Here is a 17,346-nt window from a genome sequence, read left to right on the forward strand (position 1 = left end):
ATATAAAAGCAAAGAGATCATGCTGGAACTTTATAAATCACTGGTTGGGCCTCAGCTGGAATATTGCAGATTGTTCTGGGCATCACACTTCAGGAAAGATGTAAAGGCCTTAGAAAGGCTACAGGGGAGGTTTCCCAGGATGTTACCAAGGATGAGGATCTTCAGTTATGAGGAGAGTTTCGAAAAGTTAGGACTGTTCTCCTTGGACAAGAGAAGGCTAAGAGGTGGCCTAATAGAGGTTTACAAGATAATGAGAGGTTTTGATAGAATAGGTAGAGAAAAATTATTCCCTCTGATGAGTAGGTCAATCACCAGAGGTCATAGCTTCAAAATCATTTGGAAAAGATCCAGAGTGGAGATGAGGAGAAATTGTTTCACTCAGAGAGTTGTCGGGATCTGGAGCGCTCTACCTGAAAAGGTGGTGGAGCTGATTCCATAAATAATTTTAAAGGGAATTGGACAGCTACTTGAGGATGAGGAACTTACAGGGATATGGACAAAAAGTGTGGATGTGGGATTAACCACGACTGCTCTTTGAAAGAGCCAGCACAGGCACATCGAACCGAATGGCCCCCTTCTGTGTTCTAAGTTTCTTTGGGCCCAAGTTTCCACCGATCCTTAGAATGGCACACCTCCGTGAGGTCTGCCGACTTTTTAGAACAGAAACAGCGCCTATTATTTACCTTCATATTCTCCCCGCAGTCCGATTAATCCAGGCCCTTGGTGCAGTGCAGCAGAATGCGTGGGGGGCGGAGCCAGGTCCCGGCGCTTAAAACAGTGCCGGGACCTCTGCACATGCGCACTAGAGTATGCGCGCATGTGCAGAAGCTCCTCGCCCCCAGATTCTGTGTGCGTGTGCTGCAGGCTGTGTGGGAGGGGCCTGAAGCACACCGCCCCGAGGCCTGGCTGAATGGGCTCCTCCGATGCCGCGTTCATGTGAGCAGGCCCCCAATGGCCCTAGCAGCATTATTTCAGTGGTTGTGCCTATGTGTGGGCGCAAGCTTTGATTTAAAGTATCTTGAATATTTTATGACAAGATTGGAATAACTTGCCGAAGACATTATTGCCAACCAGCAACTCAAAGGCAGGAGATGCTCGGCAACAGGGTTAATGTTTGTGTGGGGCACATGAAGCATTCAGACAGCGGGGACAGCTTCATGCGGCGTGTGAAAGCGAAGGAACAGGCCAAGAGGAGGTGAGGTAGATGGAGACCTGGCTCGAGCTGAATTACCCAAGCTGGCTGAGGCCAGAAAAGCAAACTTTGAACAAACCAAGGCAAACAACCAACAGCTGCTGACAGAAACACCTTCCCTTCACATAAAGGTAGGACTTCTATTTTTTATTTGTTATTGATTGGTTGCTTATTACTTTGGTCTTGGTGCGTTAGGTGCAGGATTCCTTCTATTTTTTAATTGTTAATTAATTGTTTATTACTTTTTGTGCTTTGTTTAGTGCTTAGTGCTTTAAATGTACTTATGCTTCTTTAATGTTGTGAAAGTGTTTAGTGCTTTGGAAAATCCTCGAACTTCCCTTCCCCCCCATCTCTGGCTACCTATGCCTGATTTCTAAAGTGTCCGCAAGGTTTTTCTGAGTGTACACAAGTGGACACATACGCTGGCCTAAGTTAGTTTGGAGTAACTATTGGCTGTCTAAACTTGCTTAAATGGCCAAAACAGGCGTAAGTGGCTGGTAATGCCCCCTTTTGAAAAAAAAAACTGAACTAAAAAGAAACTGAACTAACTCACTGAAACCGGAGCAAACTAAATGTGGAGAATTACGATTTTTAAGATACTCAAAAAAAAACTAGTTGCTCCAAAAAAATAGGAACAATTCCTGTGGAAACTTGGCCCCTATGATTTTATGTCGTCAAGGGAACATCATTTTTGGTTGCTGGGGATTGTTGGAGCCATTTTTTGGCTGACTTTGGTATGTCTTTCAGACTAAATAGCTGTTGGAAAGTTGACCTTTGACTTTAACTATACTCTGTAACTTCACTGACTGCAGGATTACTGGAAAAAATGAGAACGTTGCTGGGATTACTATTGAAGCTGCCAGTGGAAATCACAAGCACAGTCTTGTACAGGTTCAAAGAGGAAGGCAAAAGAGACAAGGACAATGGAGGCTTACAGCATGCCAGCATTTTGCAACACAATGTCTTACCTCAATATGACAGTGGATGTTGCACTTCAACCAGCAGGCAATCATTGACCGATGTTAGCTGTTGGAGTCAAACACCAGGACACACACTGTGACTGAAAGTTATGGTGACCCTCAATGGGGGTAATCTTATCCCAATCCTCTGGGTGGGAAACCCATAGGATTGGCTGGAATGCCAATCTTACACCCCTTCAATGGAGAGTAAAATCAGATGGGCTGGTTATGTTAAAATTTCCCCCATTTGTCTATGCTCCAAACTCATTCCAGGCTGCCACGGGTGATATCAGCAACATCAGTCGTGTTTTTGTCCATATGGCCATCAAGCAGGTGGCAGCTACACTTCGCAAGGAGACAGCAATACATCACCTTCCCAATGCAGGCTACTGATAAGGAGGCAAGAGCTTTGAGATTTTCCCACATCACTAGATTTCCCCAGGTGCAAGGAGTAATTTTTAAAATTCACTCACGGGATGTGGGCATCGCTGCCAAGGCCAGCATTTATTACCCATCATTAATTTCCCTTGAGCGACTTGCTAGGCCTTTTCAGAAGGCTGTTAAGAGTCAATCATATTACTGTGGGTCTGGAGTCACATATCGGCCAGACCAGGTAAGGACGGCAGATTTCCTTCCATAAAGGACATTAGTGAACCAGATGGGTTTTTGCGACATTCCAGTAGTTTCAAGGTCACCATTACTGATACTAGCGGGTCGGTACTATGATGTATTAATCAGGCAGCTCCTCAGAGAGACTTTCAGTTAATGGCCCCTATTAAGGCAGACATGTGTGTTGACCGGCCCTATTAAATGGTGCTGGTCTGATGATGTCATCGATGACTCATTTCCAGCAGGGATATTTAAAGCAGCTATGGCCATATTGCATTTGAAGGTTTATCTAGGAATCATAGAAATTTACAGCACGGAAGGAGGCCATTTCGGCCCATCGTGTCTGCATCGGCCGACAAAGCGCTATCCAGCCTAATCCCACTTTCCAGCTCTTGGTCCGTAGCCCTGTAGGTTACGGCACTTCAAGTGCACATCCAAGCACTTTTTAAATGTGGTGAGGATTTCTGTCTCTACAACCCTTTCAAGCAGTCAGTTCCATACCCCCACCACCCTCTGGGTGAAGAAATTTCCCGTCAAATCCCCTCTAAACCTGCTACCAATTCCTTTAAATCTATGCTCCCTGGCTGTTGACGCCTCTGCTAAGAGAAATAGGTCCTTCCGATCCACTCTATCTAGGCCCCTCATAATTTTATACAACTCAAAAAGGTCATCTCAGAGCCTCCTCTGTTCCAAAGAAAACAACCCAAGCCTATCCAATCTTTCCTCATAGCTAAAATTTTCCAGTCCAGGCAACATCCTCGTAAATCTCCTCTGTACCCTCTCTAGTGCAATCATATCTTTCCTGTAATGTGGTGACCAGAACTACATGCACTACTCTAGCTGTGGCCTAGCTATTGTTTTATACAGCTCAAGCATAACCCCACTGCTCTTGTATTCTATACTGCTCTTGTATTCTATACCTCAGCTAATAAAGGCAAGTATTCCTTCTTAACCACCTTATCTACCTGGCCTGCTACCTTCGGGAATCGGTGGACCTGCATTCCAAGGTCCCTTTGTTCCTCTACACTTCTCAGTGTCCTATCATTTAATGTGTATTCCATTACCTTGTTAGCCCTCCCCAAATGCATTATCTCACACTTCTTCGGATTAAATTTCATCTGCCCACTTGACCAGTTCATTGATATCTTCCTGCAGTTTACAACTTTCTTCTTCATTTCAGTATCATTTGTAAACTTCTTAATCATGCCCCCTAGAGTCAAGTCTAAGGGCTAGATTTTCCTATGATTTTCGGCGGGTTCTCGGCGATTTTCTTGGCGGCACAGCTGTTTTTCCGCCCGCGAAAGTTTCCCCCTAAGTTTTTTAATGGTATTGCCCACATCTGAACATGCCCACCAGGACCAAACTGCCGACGTGCAATGCCGAGAAATATCGGCAGGGCGTAAGCTTGGCCTCAACGGAAGCCCGTCCAGATCGCCGAGGGAACCGCACTGTAACAGCTGCTTAAACAGGGCGGTAGGTGAGTACTCTGCAAAGAAAGGTAAGTTAAAGGTACTTTATTTTTTTTTTAATTTTAAAATAGCGATTAAGTGTAAAAGTGTCTTGGGAATGCTTTTTACGTTTTTATTTTTATTATTGAAATTTTTTTTAAAACGTTTTCCTCCCGCCCTAGGCCCAACCGTAGCCTTTGACTAAATTTTAAGTACTTACCATCCATTCCGATAAGAATCGCCCATTTTACTTAGTTTCCCCTTAACTGTCGAGAAAACTGTCGACAATAAAGGTGCAACGCCCATTTTCTCACCGGGTGATTAGTTTTAATTGGTTTAAACATAAAAGTGGAAATTATCGTCAGTGTTACTCATCAAACGTTAGCGTTTTTTCTGAGCAGACAATCGGGCAATGAGGGGCTCATGGCCCTAAATCATTGATTGTATACCACAAAAATTGAGTCGACATATTTACTGAGGCGTACGAAAGCATGGGCCCTTATGCTAAACATCCATAAGACAAAGGTCCTCCACCAGCCTGAACTCACCGCACAGTACTGCCCTCCAGTCATCAAAATATACGGCGCGGCCTGGACAACGTGGACCATTTCCCATACCTCGGGAGTCTCTTTTCAGCAAGAGCAGACATTGATGACAAGATTCAACACTGCCTCCAGTGCGCCAGTGCAGCCTTCGGCCGCCTGAGGAAAACAGTGTTTGAAGATCAGGCCCTCAAATCTATCACCAAGCTCATGGTCTACAGGGCTGTAGTAATACCCGCCCTCCTGTATGACTCAGAGATATGGACCATGTACAGTAGACACCTCAAGTCACTGGAGAAATAGCTCCAACGATGTCTCCGCAAGTTCCCACAAATCCCCTAGGAGGACAGATGGACCAACATTAGCGTCCTCGACCAGGCCAACAGCTCCAGCATTGAAACACTGACCACACTTGATCAGCTCTGCTGGGCAGGCCACATTGTCCACATGCCAGACACGAGACTCTCAAAGCAAGCACTCTACTCGGAACTCCTTCACGGCAAATGAGCCAAAGATGGGCAGGGAAACGTTACAAGGACACCCTCAAAGCCTCCCTGATATAGTGCAACATCCCCACCGACCACCTGGAGTCTCTGGCCAAAGACCGCCCTAAGTGGAGGAAGTGCATCTGGGAGGGCGCTGAGCACCTCGAGTCTCATCTCTGACAGCATACAGAAATCAAACGCAGGCAGCGGAAAGAGCGAGCGGCAAACCTGTCCCACCCTCCCGTTCCCTCAACGACTATCTGTCCCACCTGTGACAGGGACTGTGGCTCTTGTATTGGACTGTTCATCCACCTAAGGACTCATTTTATGAGTGGAAGCAAGTCTTCCTCGATTCCAAGGGATTGCCTAGGATGATGATGATGATGATGATACCACAAAAAGCAAAGGACCTAGTACTGAGCCCTGCGGAACCCCATTGGAAACCACCTTCCAGTCACAAAAACACCCATCAACCATTACCCTTTGCTTCCTGCCTCTAGCCAATTTTGGATCCAACATGTCACTTTTCCTTGGCTCCCATGGGCTTTTACTTTTGTGACCAGTCTGCCATGTGGGACCTTATCAAAAGCCTTGCTAAAATCCATATACACTACATGAAATGCACTACCCTCATCAACACTCCTTGTTACCTCCTTAAAAAATTCAATCAAGTTAGTCAAACACGACCTTCCCTTAATAAATCCATGCTGACTGAGCTTGATTAATCCGTATCTTTCTAAATGAAGATTTATCTTGCCCCTCATAATTTTTTCCAATAATTTCCCATCACCGAGGTTAGGCTGAATAGCTTGTAATTACTAGGTGTATCCCTTTTTAAACAAAGGTACAACGTTAGCAGTCTTCCAGTCCTCCAGCACCATACCTGTAGCCAGAGAGGATTGGAAAATTATGGTCAGAGGCTCTGCTATTTCCTCTTTTACTTCTCTTAACAGCCTGGGATACATTTCATCCAGGCCTGGGGATTTATCCACTTTCAAAGCTGCTAAGCCCCTTAATACTTCATCTCTCACTATGTTTATTTCATCTAATATTTCACACTCCTCCCTGATTACAATGTCTGCATTGCCCCTCTCTTTTGTGAAAACAGACGCAAAGTATTCATTAAGAACCATACCCACGACTTCTGCCTTCACACACAGATAACCTTATGGTCTCTAATAGGCCCTACACTTTCTTTAATTATCCTCTTGCTTTTTATGGGCCCAACATTGCACATGGACTTTTTTTGGCGCAGCTATAGAGGTACGTCTGATTTTTTTAGTGGCCCGACTGCGCCAAAATAAAAGTTCCAAGTTTCGCCGGCATAACCTTTCATTTGGAACCTTTCTTTATTCCTTTATTCCTTTTTAACATTGATAGATTTTTTTTACCTCTACAGTACCAGTGCCACTGCAATCCCGGGCAGAAAGGACCCCGCACCGGCCCGCTGACACCCCAGGTCGAAAGACCCTCCCCCCCCGCCGTGTCTGCAACTCCGCTGAAACAATGGCGCCTTTTCTCCGCCAATTTTCTTTTCTCTACGCCGATTTCCTTAAGTGTAGGGAAGGTTTTTCAGAAGGGTGCAGTGCTCTGTTTTAGAAAAAAATTGTACTTGGCCAAACTCGCTTAAATGGCCAGAAATGGCGTACCCGGCAGGTTCCACACCCGGTGACGTAAAAAAAATCGGGAACTAAAAAATATCGGAGGTACCTACTTTAGAATGGCGCAGAAACTTTGACGAAACTTGCAGATTTTAGTCTGCTCAAAAAAACCAGTGTAGGCCAAATAATCGGCACAGAGTGGTGGCGAAACTTCAGCCCAATGTGTTTATAAAACATCTTGATTTTACTTGCCAGCATTTTTTATGCTCTCTCTTTGCTTTCCTAATTTTCTTTTTAATTGCACCCCTGCACTTTCTATACTCCTCTAGAGTTTCTGCAGTATTTAGCCCTCGGTATCTGCCATAAGCCTCCCTTTTTTTCTTTATCCTGCCCTGTATGTTCCTCGACATCCAGGGGGCTCTAGATTTGTTAGTCCCACACTTTTTCTTTAAGGGAACATACTTGCTCTGAACCCTTACTATCTCCTCCTTGAATGCCTCCCATTGCTCTGACACTGATTTACCTTCAAGAAGCTGTTTCCAGTCCACTTTGGCTAAATCCCATCTCAGCTTAGCAAAATTGACTTTTCCCCAATTGAGAACTTTTATTCCTGGTCTATCTTTGTTGTTTCAATAACTATCCTAAATCTAACTGAATTATGATCACTTGCACCAAAATGCTCTCCCATTGATACTCCTTCCACCTGGCCAGCTTCATTCCATGAAATTAAGTTTAGAACCGCCCCCTCCTGTGTTGGGCTTGTTACATACTGGCTAAAAAAGTTCTCCTGAATGCATTTAGGAATTCCGCACCCTCTATATCTTTCAAACTCATTTTATCCCAGGTAATATTAGGGTAGTTGAAATCCCCTACTATTACTGTCCTGTAGTTTGCTCATTTCTCAGAAATTTGCCTACATATTTGCTCTTCTATCACCCTCAGACTGTTTGGGGGCCTATAGTTCACTCCCAGCATTGTGATTTCCCTTTTTTGTTCTTCAATTCAACCCATATGGCCTCATTTGATGATCCTTTTAACATATCATCCCTCCTCACAGCTGTAATTGTTTCTTTAATCAATACTATGACCCCCTTTTATACACCCTGCTCTCTTTCCCATCTGAAAACCCTGTAACCAGCAATGTTGAGCTGCCATACCTGCCCTTCTTTCAGCCATATCTCAGTAATAGCTATAATATCATACACCCAAGTGTCTATCTGTACTCTCAGCCCATCTGCCTTATTCCTTGTACTCCTTGCATTGAAGTACTGCCAAACTCCCTTGTTGTCTACTTTCTAGCCCTAGTTTCCTCTGTCTTCTGTCTTCTAAATTCACTTTCTGCTTTTCAAATACTTTTTTGCTGGAATGTGGAGGGAGTATTTTGTTATCGCTGATATTTCAAAACATGACTTCCCAAAGACAGGGGGCTGCAGCCCAGTCTTCCGATGACTCCCTATATATTATTGTGGAGGGAGTCAGAGCATGCAGAGGTCCCCTTCCCTGTGGATGGGCGGAAGAGACCTCCACAGGAGACAAAAAGAGCCTGGCTCCAAATAGCTGAGGAGGTGAACAGCAGGGATGTGGTGAGGCAGACCTGGGTACAGTGCCTGAAACGTTTCCATGATCTGATGAGATCAGGAAAGGTGAGTGCAAAGCCACACTCACCTTCATCTTGCTGTGTCTGTCACCGCATCCCCATCACTCTACCTTCCCAAGCCTACTCCGGCACATTATTACTTACACCAACATCCCTTGCACGTCCACCCATCCCTCCAATGTATGCTATGTACATGCTCACATCTCCATCTTACTAACCCCCTCACACTCACCCTCATCCTAATGCAATCATAGCAAGTAACAACACAGAAGGAGGCCATTTGGCACCAGCACCCCACTCCCTCATAGTCACTCTCTGCAGATGTAACCACACATTCCTTACACACGTGCCATCGCTTTCATTCACACATCTCTTCTTTTTCTCCTTGCAGGAGAAGAGAACGCACATCAACAGGGAAAGGGAGAGAACCGGAGGTGGCCCTCCAGCACTTTAACTCCAGCAGAGGAGGTGGCCCTGAGGTTTCAAGAGCCACAGAGTTGCTGGCGGTGGGAGACGGAGAGAGCAAGACCTCTCAGCAACCTGCTGACAGAATTACATCTCATGCAGCTACATGGCATACAGCAGCCACTCATATGGTGACTGATATAAGCAGCCAGTGAATGTTCATCGTTAACCGGTATTATTATAACATTTCTAAATCATTTCTTTACTCTCCCATAGGTCCATCAAGAGCCCCCACCATTGCCCAGCCAAAGGAGGAAGATGACTCCTCAGAGGAAGTTCCAGCCTTTGAGGGAGCACCATCAGCAGACTCAAATGCACCCAGCACCAGCGCAGATACGCACACCTCGGTGGGTCCTGTGTGACATAGAGTAGTATTGTCACCAGCTGCATGTGGCTGCTGAGCCGCGGGGGCTGTCATGTATTGAACTATCATTGTAACCCATGTATGCGCCTATAAAACGTTTAAATTCCTCAGGGAATGCCCTGTACGTGGCTGCCCAGTCCCCATTCAGGACACATTTCTTAACTAAAGACAGTAGCGGATCTTTATTTGTCTAGACTTTAATCTGACGGGCTGTCACAGGTGAGCCTTCGCTTTCGAAAGCTTCAACAGCCATGACCATCTCAGCATCATACTGAGTTGCCCCATCAGTGGTGGCTAGTGGGAGCCTGCTGAGTGCATCGGCGCAGTTTTCAGTGCCCGGTCTGTGCCGAATTGTGTAGTCATAGGCGGCTAACGTAAGTGCCCACTCGCATTTATGGCCTTGTTGTCGGCCAAAAAGGACATTAGGGATTTGTGATCTGTCTCCAGCTCAAATTTCCTGCCAAACAGGTACTGGTGCATTTTTTTTTACTGCATATACACATGCTAGCACTTCCTTTTCTACCATCCTGTAGCCCCTTTCTGCCCGGGACAGACTTCTGGAAGCATAAGCTACCGGCTATAACTGATCATTGGCATTCGCATGCGCAAACACACACCCGACCCCATAGTTCGACGCATCGCACGTTAAAACAAGTTTCTTACACGGGTCATATAACGTTAACAGATTGTTGGAGCATAACAAGTTGCGTGCTCTATCAAAAACCCTTTCCTGGCTGTCCCCCCAGACCCAATCGCGACCTTTGCATAGGAGCACGTGTAGTGGCTCTAACAGCGTGATAACTGTTTGGCAGTGTGAAGAGCTGAGGGAGGTTTGACTGGTGCAGGACGATAGAGTCATGACAGCTGCTATGGAATTTGGCGCACATATGCATGATGATCTTCCTATGGTTGCGGACGAGCTGAACATTAAGGGACTGGAAGCCCATGTGGTTCACAACCACTTCTGAGTGATGTGGGGGTGTCCTGATGGCCACATGTGTGCAGTCAATGATGCCCTGTATCGGTGGGAAGTCAGCCAGAGCGGCAAAGCTGAGAGCCCGCTCAGTAACACTGGCTTCATCAGTGGCAAAGTTGACATAAATGGCTGACTTGTTAAACATGGCATCGGTGACTTGCGTGATGCATCTGCGGGCAGCTGACGGCGAGATCCTACAAATGTCTGATGCAGATCCCTGGAATGAGTCTGAGGCGAAGAAGTTGAGGGCACTGGTGACTGGCAAGGCATGTCCACCAGGTCCTCTGGGCTGCAGGTCTTGCTCCAGCAAGCTGTAAATGTCTGTAATGACGTGGCATGATAGCCTGAGCCTCCTTCGGCACTGCTACTCTGTCGTGTTGAGGAAGTTCTTCCTGGAGGTATCGTCTCCGGCATGGTGCAGCTCTGCGCTGATTCCCTCTGTCCTGTGGAGCATTAGGCCATTGAGGAGAAGGTTGTTGGTGTTGTTTCTGCTGCTGCTGGTGTGCCTGCTGCTGCTGGTGTTGGTCCGATTCTGAGGACCATGGTGAGACAGTATAAGATGCACCCATGCTGATGTAATAGATGGCAGGTCAAATAGCGATCAGAAGCGAAATCTGTCAATGTTGTGATAGTTACTAGCAATGTGGTGAGAGTGGCTTCTGAGGTTCCAGAAAAGACTTGCAAACTCTAGACACCTAAATCTGTGCTCAAAAAGGAGTCAGCAAGAGCCTTTCCAACAGTATTTATTTGGATTTCCATGCTCTGCATTAATGACCTCACTCAATGGTCACTGAGCTTCCGGCTTAGGTTGACAGGCATGGTTCCTGAGCTGTGTGATTCCTATTGTCATCCAGTGAAATTCAAATGGTCTAATTAAAATTCCTGTTAAGGCCCTCACAACAAGGAGTTAATGAGATTAATTAGGTTGGCCGTCCCTGTCGTACGGGTCGTGACCTGCTGGCAAATGCACCGAGTTAAAGACGCAAGGAGGCGGGATGATGGCACGTTCCCGACGCGCTCTCGTTTCTACAGATTTTACTGTCGACCCGTCTCCAAACCCGCATGCACACAGCGGGAAAATTCCGACCGTAGTGCTTTGCCACATATTACACAACTATGCCATTCAGAGGGACCAAGCCTTGCAGCTGCCACAGGAAGAAGAAGTGCAGGAGGAAGATGAAGAAGGGGATGAAGCAGAAAGGGATGATGAAGAAGAGAATGGTGAAGAAGACTGAGGCTGTGCAGTGCTTTCAGCTGCCAGAGCTGTAAGGCAAGAAATTAGTCGACATTCTCCTAAGCAATCTCTCCCCCAAGCACACCAGCAGTCTTCGCCTTCCACCCACCTTCTAAATGCCTTCCAACTCCACTACCTCATGAGTCTTCCTTTTACATAACGAAGAATATGAAGATCAACATTAATGCAAAGAAACCTCTTAATTAACAACTTTTCTTTCTTTTAATATTGAAATTAAATCACCCTAGTGCTATCCCTTTGTGCTACTTTACCTATTCTCATGTTCCTAAGAGATAGTTCCTCTGTCATGGGAGCCTGGGAGATGGAATGCTGCCAGTCATCCACTGAGAGCACTTTAAGTTGGCCATGGTGGACAACCTCTAGCAGTGTTGCAGCAGACTGCTGTGTTTCAGTGCCGGTTGCGTTAATTTGGTACAGCTGCCAATAAAGCTACTGGTAAGAAGCTGGCAGAGGAGTAGGCATGCTGCCTTTTCTGACAGAAGACAGCATGTGCCTCTTTCATGGAGCCAATGCCACTGTCGTGGGGCTGCACCTCTGCATCCTCTGCTCTGTGTGAGAACAGAGTGAAGTAGGGTCATTTTGATTTTGGTGCTAGTGCAAAATGTGTGATATCAATTCAGCCGCCCGTTGGACATCTCTCCTGATTTTATTTTCCACTGAAGTCAATGGAAATGAAAATTGGGAGAGATGTAAGAGGGATGGCTGAATTAGTATCACTAACGTCAAAAGTGTAGTGTTGCTCTGGAAGCTTCTATGCATGCTTTCCACTCTCCCCTTAATAGATTGAAAAGCTGAGGGGACGCTAGATCTCAGACTCAATGGCAGAAGTCTGAGCTTCCAGCAAAGCTGTCAGAGCTGTCACCAGAGGTTCCTGCGTTGTGGGCCCCACTGTAGTGTTCATAGAGCATAGAAGTGTCTGCTGTAGCACACTTGCCTCATGAGTCAGAAGGTTGAGGGTTCAAGTCCCACTCCAGGCACGAGCACATAAATCTAGACTGACATTCCAGTGCAGTACTGAGGGAGTGCTGCATTGTCGGAGGTGCCGACTTTCAGATGAGATGTTAAACCGAGGCCCTGTCTGCTCTCTCAGGGGGATGTAAAAGATACCGTGGCACTATTTTGATGAAAAGCAGGGGAGTTATCCCCGGTGTTCTGGCCAATATTTATCCTTCAATCAACATAACAAAAAAACAGATTATCTCGTCATTATCACATTATTATTTGTGGGAGCTTGCTGTGCACAAATTGGCTACTGTGTTTCCTACATTACAACAATAACTACACTCCAAAGGTACTTAATTGTATGAGATGTCCGGTGGTCGTGAAAGGCACTATATAAATGCAATCTTTCTTTCTTTTTATAGCTGACCATTCGCTCCATGGTTGACTACGTTATTTCGTTATTTCAATGGCATGCTGGACAATCCCACACAAGCTAGCACCAGACTCCTCCATCCTCTCTGCCATTGTATGCAAGCTTGCTGACAGACCACCTAGTACATTTAAACGGTCCTGCTGTATAGCAATCAATCTTTTAATGTATGCTGTGCCCTCCAGATCCTCATCTGTGCCCTCTACAGCAGTGGTAAGATGTGAGCTCTTCCTCAGGCAAGCTGCTTCCTGGGTTATCCCATCGCCTGCCCATGCTTTGGTGCACTACAGCTTGGTGACTCTCCCAGTAGCATATCCTCTAATATACGTGTAGTGTCAGTCTCTGTGCTGGTGCTTGCTAAAGGTTGAGTTATGCTGTGCCATCATGAGTGCGACTCTCTTCCAGCTCCTCAGCATCTGGGCACTCTACATTTTCTTCAACTGAATGGGAAGAGAGGGACAAAGTTTAGCATTTAATATGAAGGATAAATAGGGACAGATGAGTGCTGCATGGCTGCACTTTGTCATGTGTGTTGGGGTGAGAATTTAATGAGAAGCGAAAGAGTGCAAGATAGCCAAAAACCCTGCAGGATGCATCCTCCACCTTGTCGTTCACCACAACCCTGACACGACACATATCCACAGTCTATATGACATCCTCCTCAACTGGGGAGAGGATCTGGATGGATTCCCTCTCTCCTCCTGTCCTCACCTCCTCCCTATTATTGCTTGCAAGCTTGGCTGCAAAGAAAGAAGGGATGTTGTCAGTGGTAGCCTAGCTCTGAGGATTTGCATGTCGAGGTAAAATAGTAGTGCTGGTGTGTGAAGTGTGGCAGAGGTGTGAGGAGGTGAAGGCAGTAATAGCGAGGAGAGGAGGAGGTGTATGGTGTGGCGTTAGGAACAGAAGGAGGTGGAGTGTATCGTGCTGCAGCGAATGGAGGATAGTTTTGTTAATCAATGAGGGAGAGTGCTGGTAATTGGGGGAGGGAAAAGTTGTGAGTTATGGGGTTTCAGGTAGGTTTTATGCAGAGTTTGATGCCAGAGGTAGGGGTTAGAGTCTTACCGTAGCAACCCTAGTCAGGTCTTTAAACTTTTTCCTGCACTGAAAAAAGAAAGGAAGAATTGGATTTATATACTGCCTTTCATGACCACCGGATGTCTCAAAGCGCTTTACAGCCAAAGAAGTACTTTTGGAATGTAGTCAATGTTGTAATGTAGGAAACACGGCAGTGAATTTGTGCACAAGCGAGCTCCAACAAATGGCAATGTAATAATGACCAATCTGTTTTTTCGTTAGGTTGATTGAGGGATAAATATTGGCCAGGACACCGGGGATAACTCATCTGCTCTTCTTCAAAATGGTGCCATGAAATCTTTTCCATTCGCTTAAGAGGGCAGACAGGGCCTTGGTTTAACATCTCATTCAAAAGACAGTGCAGTGCTCCTTCAGTACTGCACTGGAGTGTCAGCCCAGATTTTTTGTGCTCAAGTCCCTGGCGTGGGACTTGAACCCATAGCCTTCTAACTCAGAGGCGAAAGTGCTCCCACTGAGCCAACGCTGACACTGATTATAGTGATGTCCTAGGTGCTATGCTCCTGATGCTGATGCGCTCTACCACTTGTGCCTTCTGCTGCTGAGCAGTACCTTCCTGCCACCTGGTGGGAAGAGGATGTTCCTCCTCCTACTCACCTGCTACATCAAGCTCTCCACTGCTGCATCCAAGAAGTGGGGACCCTTGAAGCTTCATTGCCTGTTATGTTCAGAAGTTGCCTTCCAGTTGGCTGCAACCAAAGTGCACGTCCCCTTTAAGAGGTGCAGACTGCCTTTAAATAGCATCAAGGATACTCAATATTCATGGTGCCCCTCAGGTGAACTGCTACTCAATAGTGCTAATAGTGCTGGCAGCCCTCCTATTTAACGATAATGATCAATTTCACCTCCTCCTGCGCTGTGCTGATTCTGGGTTCAAAATCAAGCCTAGATGAATTTCTAACCTATGTGTCTGAAAACTTTAAAAAACATTTGGCCCCAGGAGCCCAGAATTTCCTGGATTTTTCACCTGTCTAGAAGTTATATTTTCATTCGATAACTATTTAGAAAGACTGAACATAAGTGGATTATCATTTTTTGTTTCACTGAATTTTCATTCCATTGGCCCTTGAAATGCTTCCAAATAATAATGAAGGGATGATTTATCTGTCATTCTGTATGTGGTATATACAATTATGATTTGCTTTATTTTTTGCGGACTAAAGTTGAGTGATGAATGTGAAGTCATGCAAGAGTTACACCGCAATAATTAATTATTTTAGAACTGGAGCCAATGTAAATTTAGTGACATACATTATCAATTATATGTTCATCTCATGGCCCCATTCCCATGTTTGTTCACCACTAAATCCTGTAATAACATTCATTCATCAGTTCTGTAAAACTATTCAGAAACATTTTGTCTAATGTTGATTGACATTGCATTTGTGTCATTTGCGATGGTTAAAATCTGATTTAATGACGAGTCAGATGTCCAAAGTAACCTACGTCATTTAAAAGTGATTTACACTTGTTAATTTATTCCAGTGAGTGGATAAAATGGCTTTTAATTTGAGACCAGAAAACAGATTATAATGGTCTCATCAATATATATTTTTGGTATTGTGAAATGATCCCACAAAAAGTAGCAAAGTTGGCATTTCAAAGGTCTAAAAGACATAGGGGTCGATTTTTGTAGGCGGTGGGTTGTGGGGCACCAAGTGGCTGGCAATAGGGGGAAGATTTCTCTTGGGCCAGACAAAAAATTTATGCTCCTCCTGGCCCCACAAAATTCAGTGACACTGCAGTTTGCAGCCTGTTATCAGAGCGGCCTGTAGGGGTTCCATTAAGGACTGTTGGTTAGGCTACTCTACGTCCAGTAACACAGGGTGGAGTCTGCATGGTGCATGCACCACCATTTACACCTGAAGATTGTACTGGGGTCCTACAACTGGCATAGGAGCCTATTTACATTTTAATAAGGCTTCCTTCTGTATGGGATAGAACGCTGGCTACCAGTTTTGAGGCCAGCTCTAAAATCAAAGCGGACAGGCCTTGAGCACAATTTCAGTTGGAGATTATTTAAAATTTAAATTTAATCCCGAAGAGCTTGTGTAGCAGCAACCCCATTATCGCTGCTATTCATATCACAGCTGCAACAAAACTTTGTCCAAGTCACAAACTTTCAATCACAATAACTGACTTTGCATGACAGCTGCTACTAGTAAAACAGTAGAACCAGAAAACTAGATGTGAATCATGATCTGATAGTAAGACAACTTCACTATATTTTGCTTAGAATATTTTTTTTCCCTCTCTGGTAAAGTGAACAGTTAAATGTAAAGTAGTTCTTGCTTTGTAAGGATTTTCTCAATACTTTTATGTTGGTTCAAGTTTTCAACTGAGTACTTACTAACTTCTCTAAACTGCGAATCTCCTTTGCTCTACTTAAATCTTGCTCTTCATAATCTGTCATAGATTGTGAGGCATTAGACCAAATACTGCCGATTGAATTGAGAAGCTGGCTGTGGGAAAGGAATTAATGACAATTTAGTAGAAATAACTGGAAGACATAAAATAAGTATGCTATAAAAAGGATATCAATCAAGGTACCTTTAACACAGGCAGAACCCATGACCAGTAGGTATTATATCAGGTTATTGGTATATCAGTTTTATTGTTTTATTGAGGCAATGCTGTAAGGAGAAGTGTGCTATAAAAAGAGTGTATTGAACAGGATTTATGACCTTAATTAGATAGAAAGCAACATGTATTAACTTAAAATCATTGTATATCAGTATTAGAGAGATAGGTATGATATGAAATAGGAACCTCTATGGTCCTGAACTTGGTGGAAGCTAAGTTCCACCCAAGTGCTGCCCAAAGGACTGTTGAGATACCTGACGGTACTTTGGGCGGGGATTTCGTGGATAAGTCCTGGAAAGATCGCCTGGTAGCAAAAAAGCGACTTACGCCCTGAATCTGGGCGGCAGCAGGCAAAAGCTCCCAATCCTCGGCAAAGTACTGCCGATGATTGAGCCGGGCCCAGGGAGGGGAAACATATAAAATTCAAAAATAATATAAAATTTTTTTAAAAACTGTAAAACCTTCAGGGGACTCCATCCACCTGGATCGCTGGAAGAAAATTAAGAAAAGAAGTTTACTAACATTTTTTTGCAAGTCTTCTTACTTACTGTTGAGGTTAGACCTGCCTCCACGCGACGGTCCTTTCCCCTGCTGCAGCGGACTCCTGCCCGGACCAAACTGGCAGCTCAGCGGGCGGAAGTACACTTACGTGAATTGCATGCCAGTGGACATCAACGGGCGGTCCCCAGCGGTCTTCCCTCCCCGCTGGCAGGAGGCCTGCACCAAACTCGCTCGGAGGGGAGACTGCCCAGAAAACTCAGTGGCAGCAGGCAGTAAGTTCACCAAGTTCAGGGCTAAGCATTGTG

At 45.2% G+C, this 17,346-nt stretch overlaps 1 protein-coding gene across 1 annotated transcript in view; it reads right to left on the reverse strand.

Moving 5' to 3' along the window:
- The window catches only part of LOC139264685 (regulator of G-protein signaling 22-like), a 425,112-nt gene that overhangs the window by 149,304 nt on the left and 258,462 nt on the right, over positions 1 to 17,346 (reverse strand). Inside the window, exon 15 of the mRNA XM_070881635.1 lies at positions 16,308 to 16,419. Within this exon, the coding sequence (XP_070737736.1) occupies positions 16,308 to 16,419 (112 nt within the window). The remainder of the gene's footprint in view (positions 1 to 16,307; positions 16,420 to 17,346) is intronic.

The sequence above is a fragment of the Pristiophorus japonicus genome, chromosome 1, assembly GCF_044704955.1.
Source record: "Pristiophorus japonicus isolate sPriJap1 chromosome 1, sPriJap1.hap1, whole genome shotgun sequence".
Lineage (NCBI taxonomy): Eukaryota > Metazoa > Chordata > Chondrichthyes > Pristiophoridae > Pristiophorus > Pristiophorus japonicus.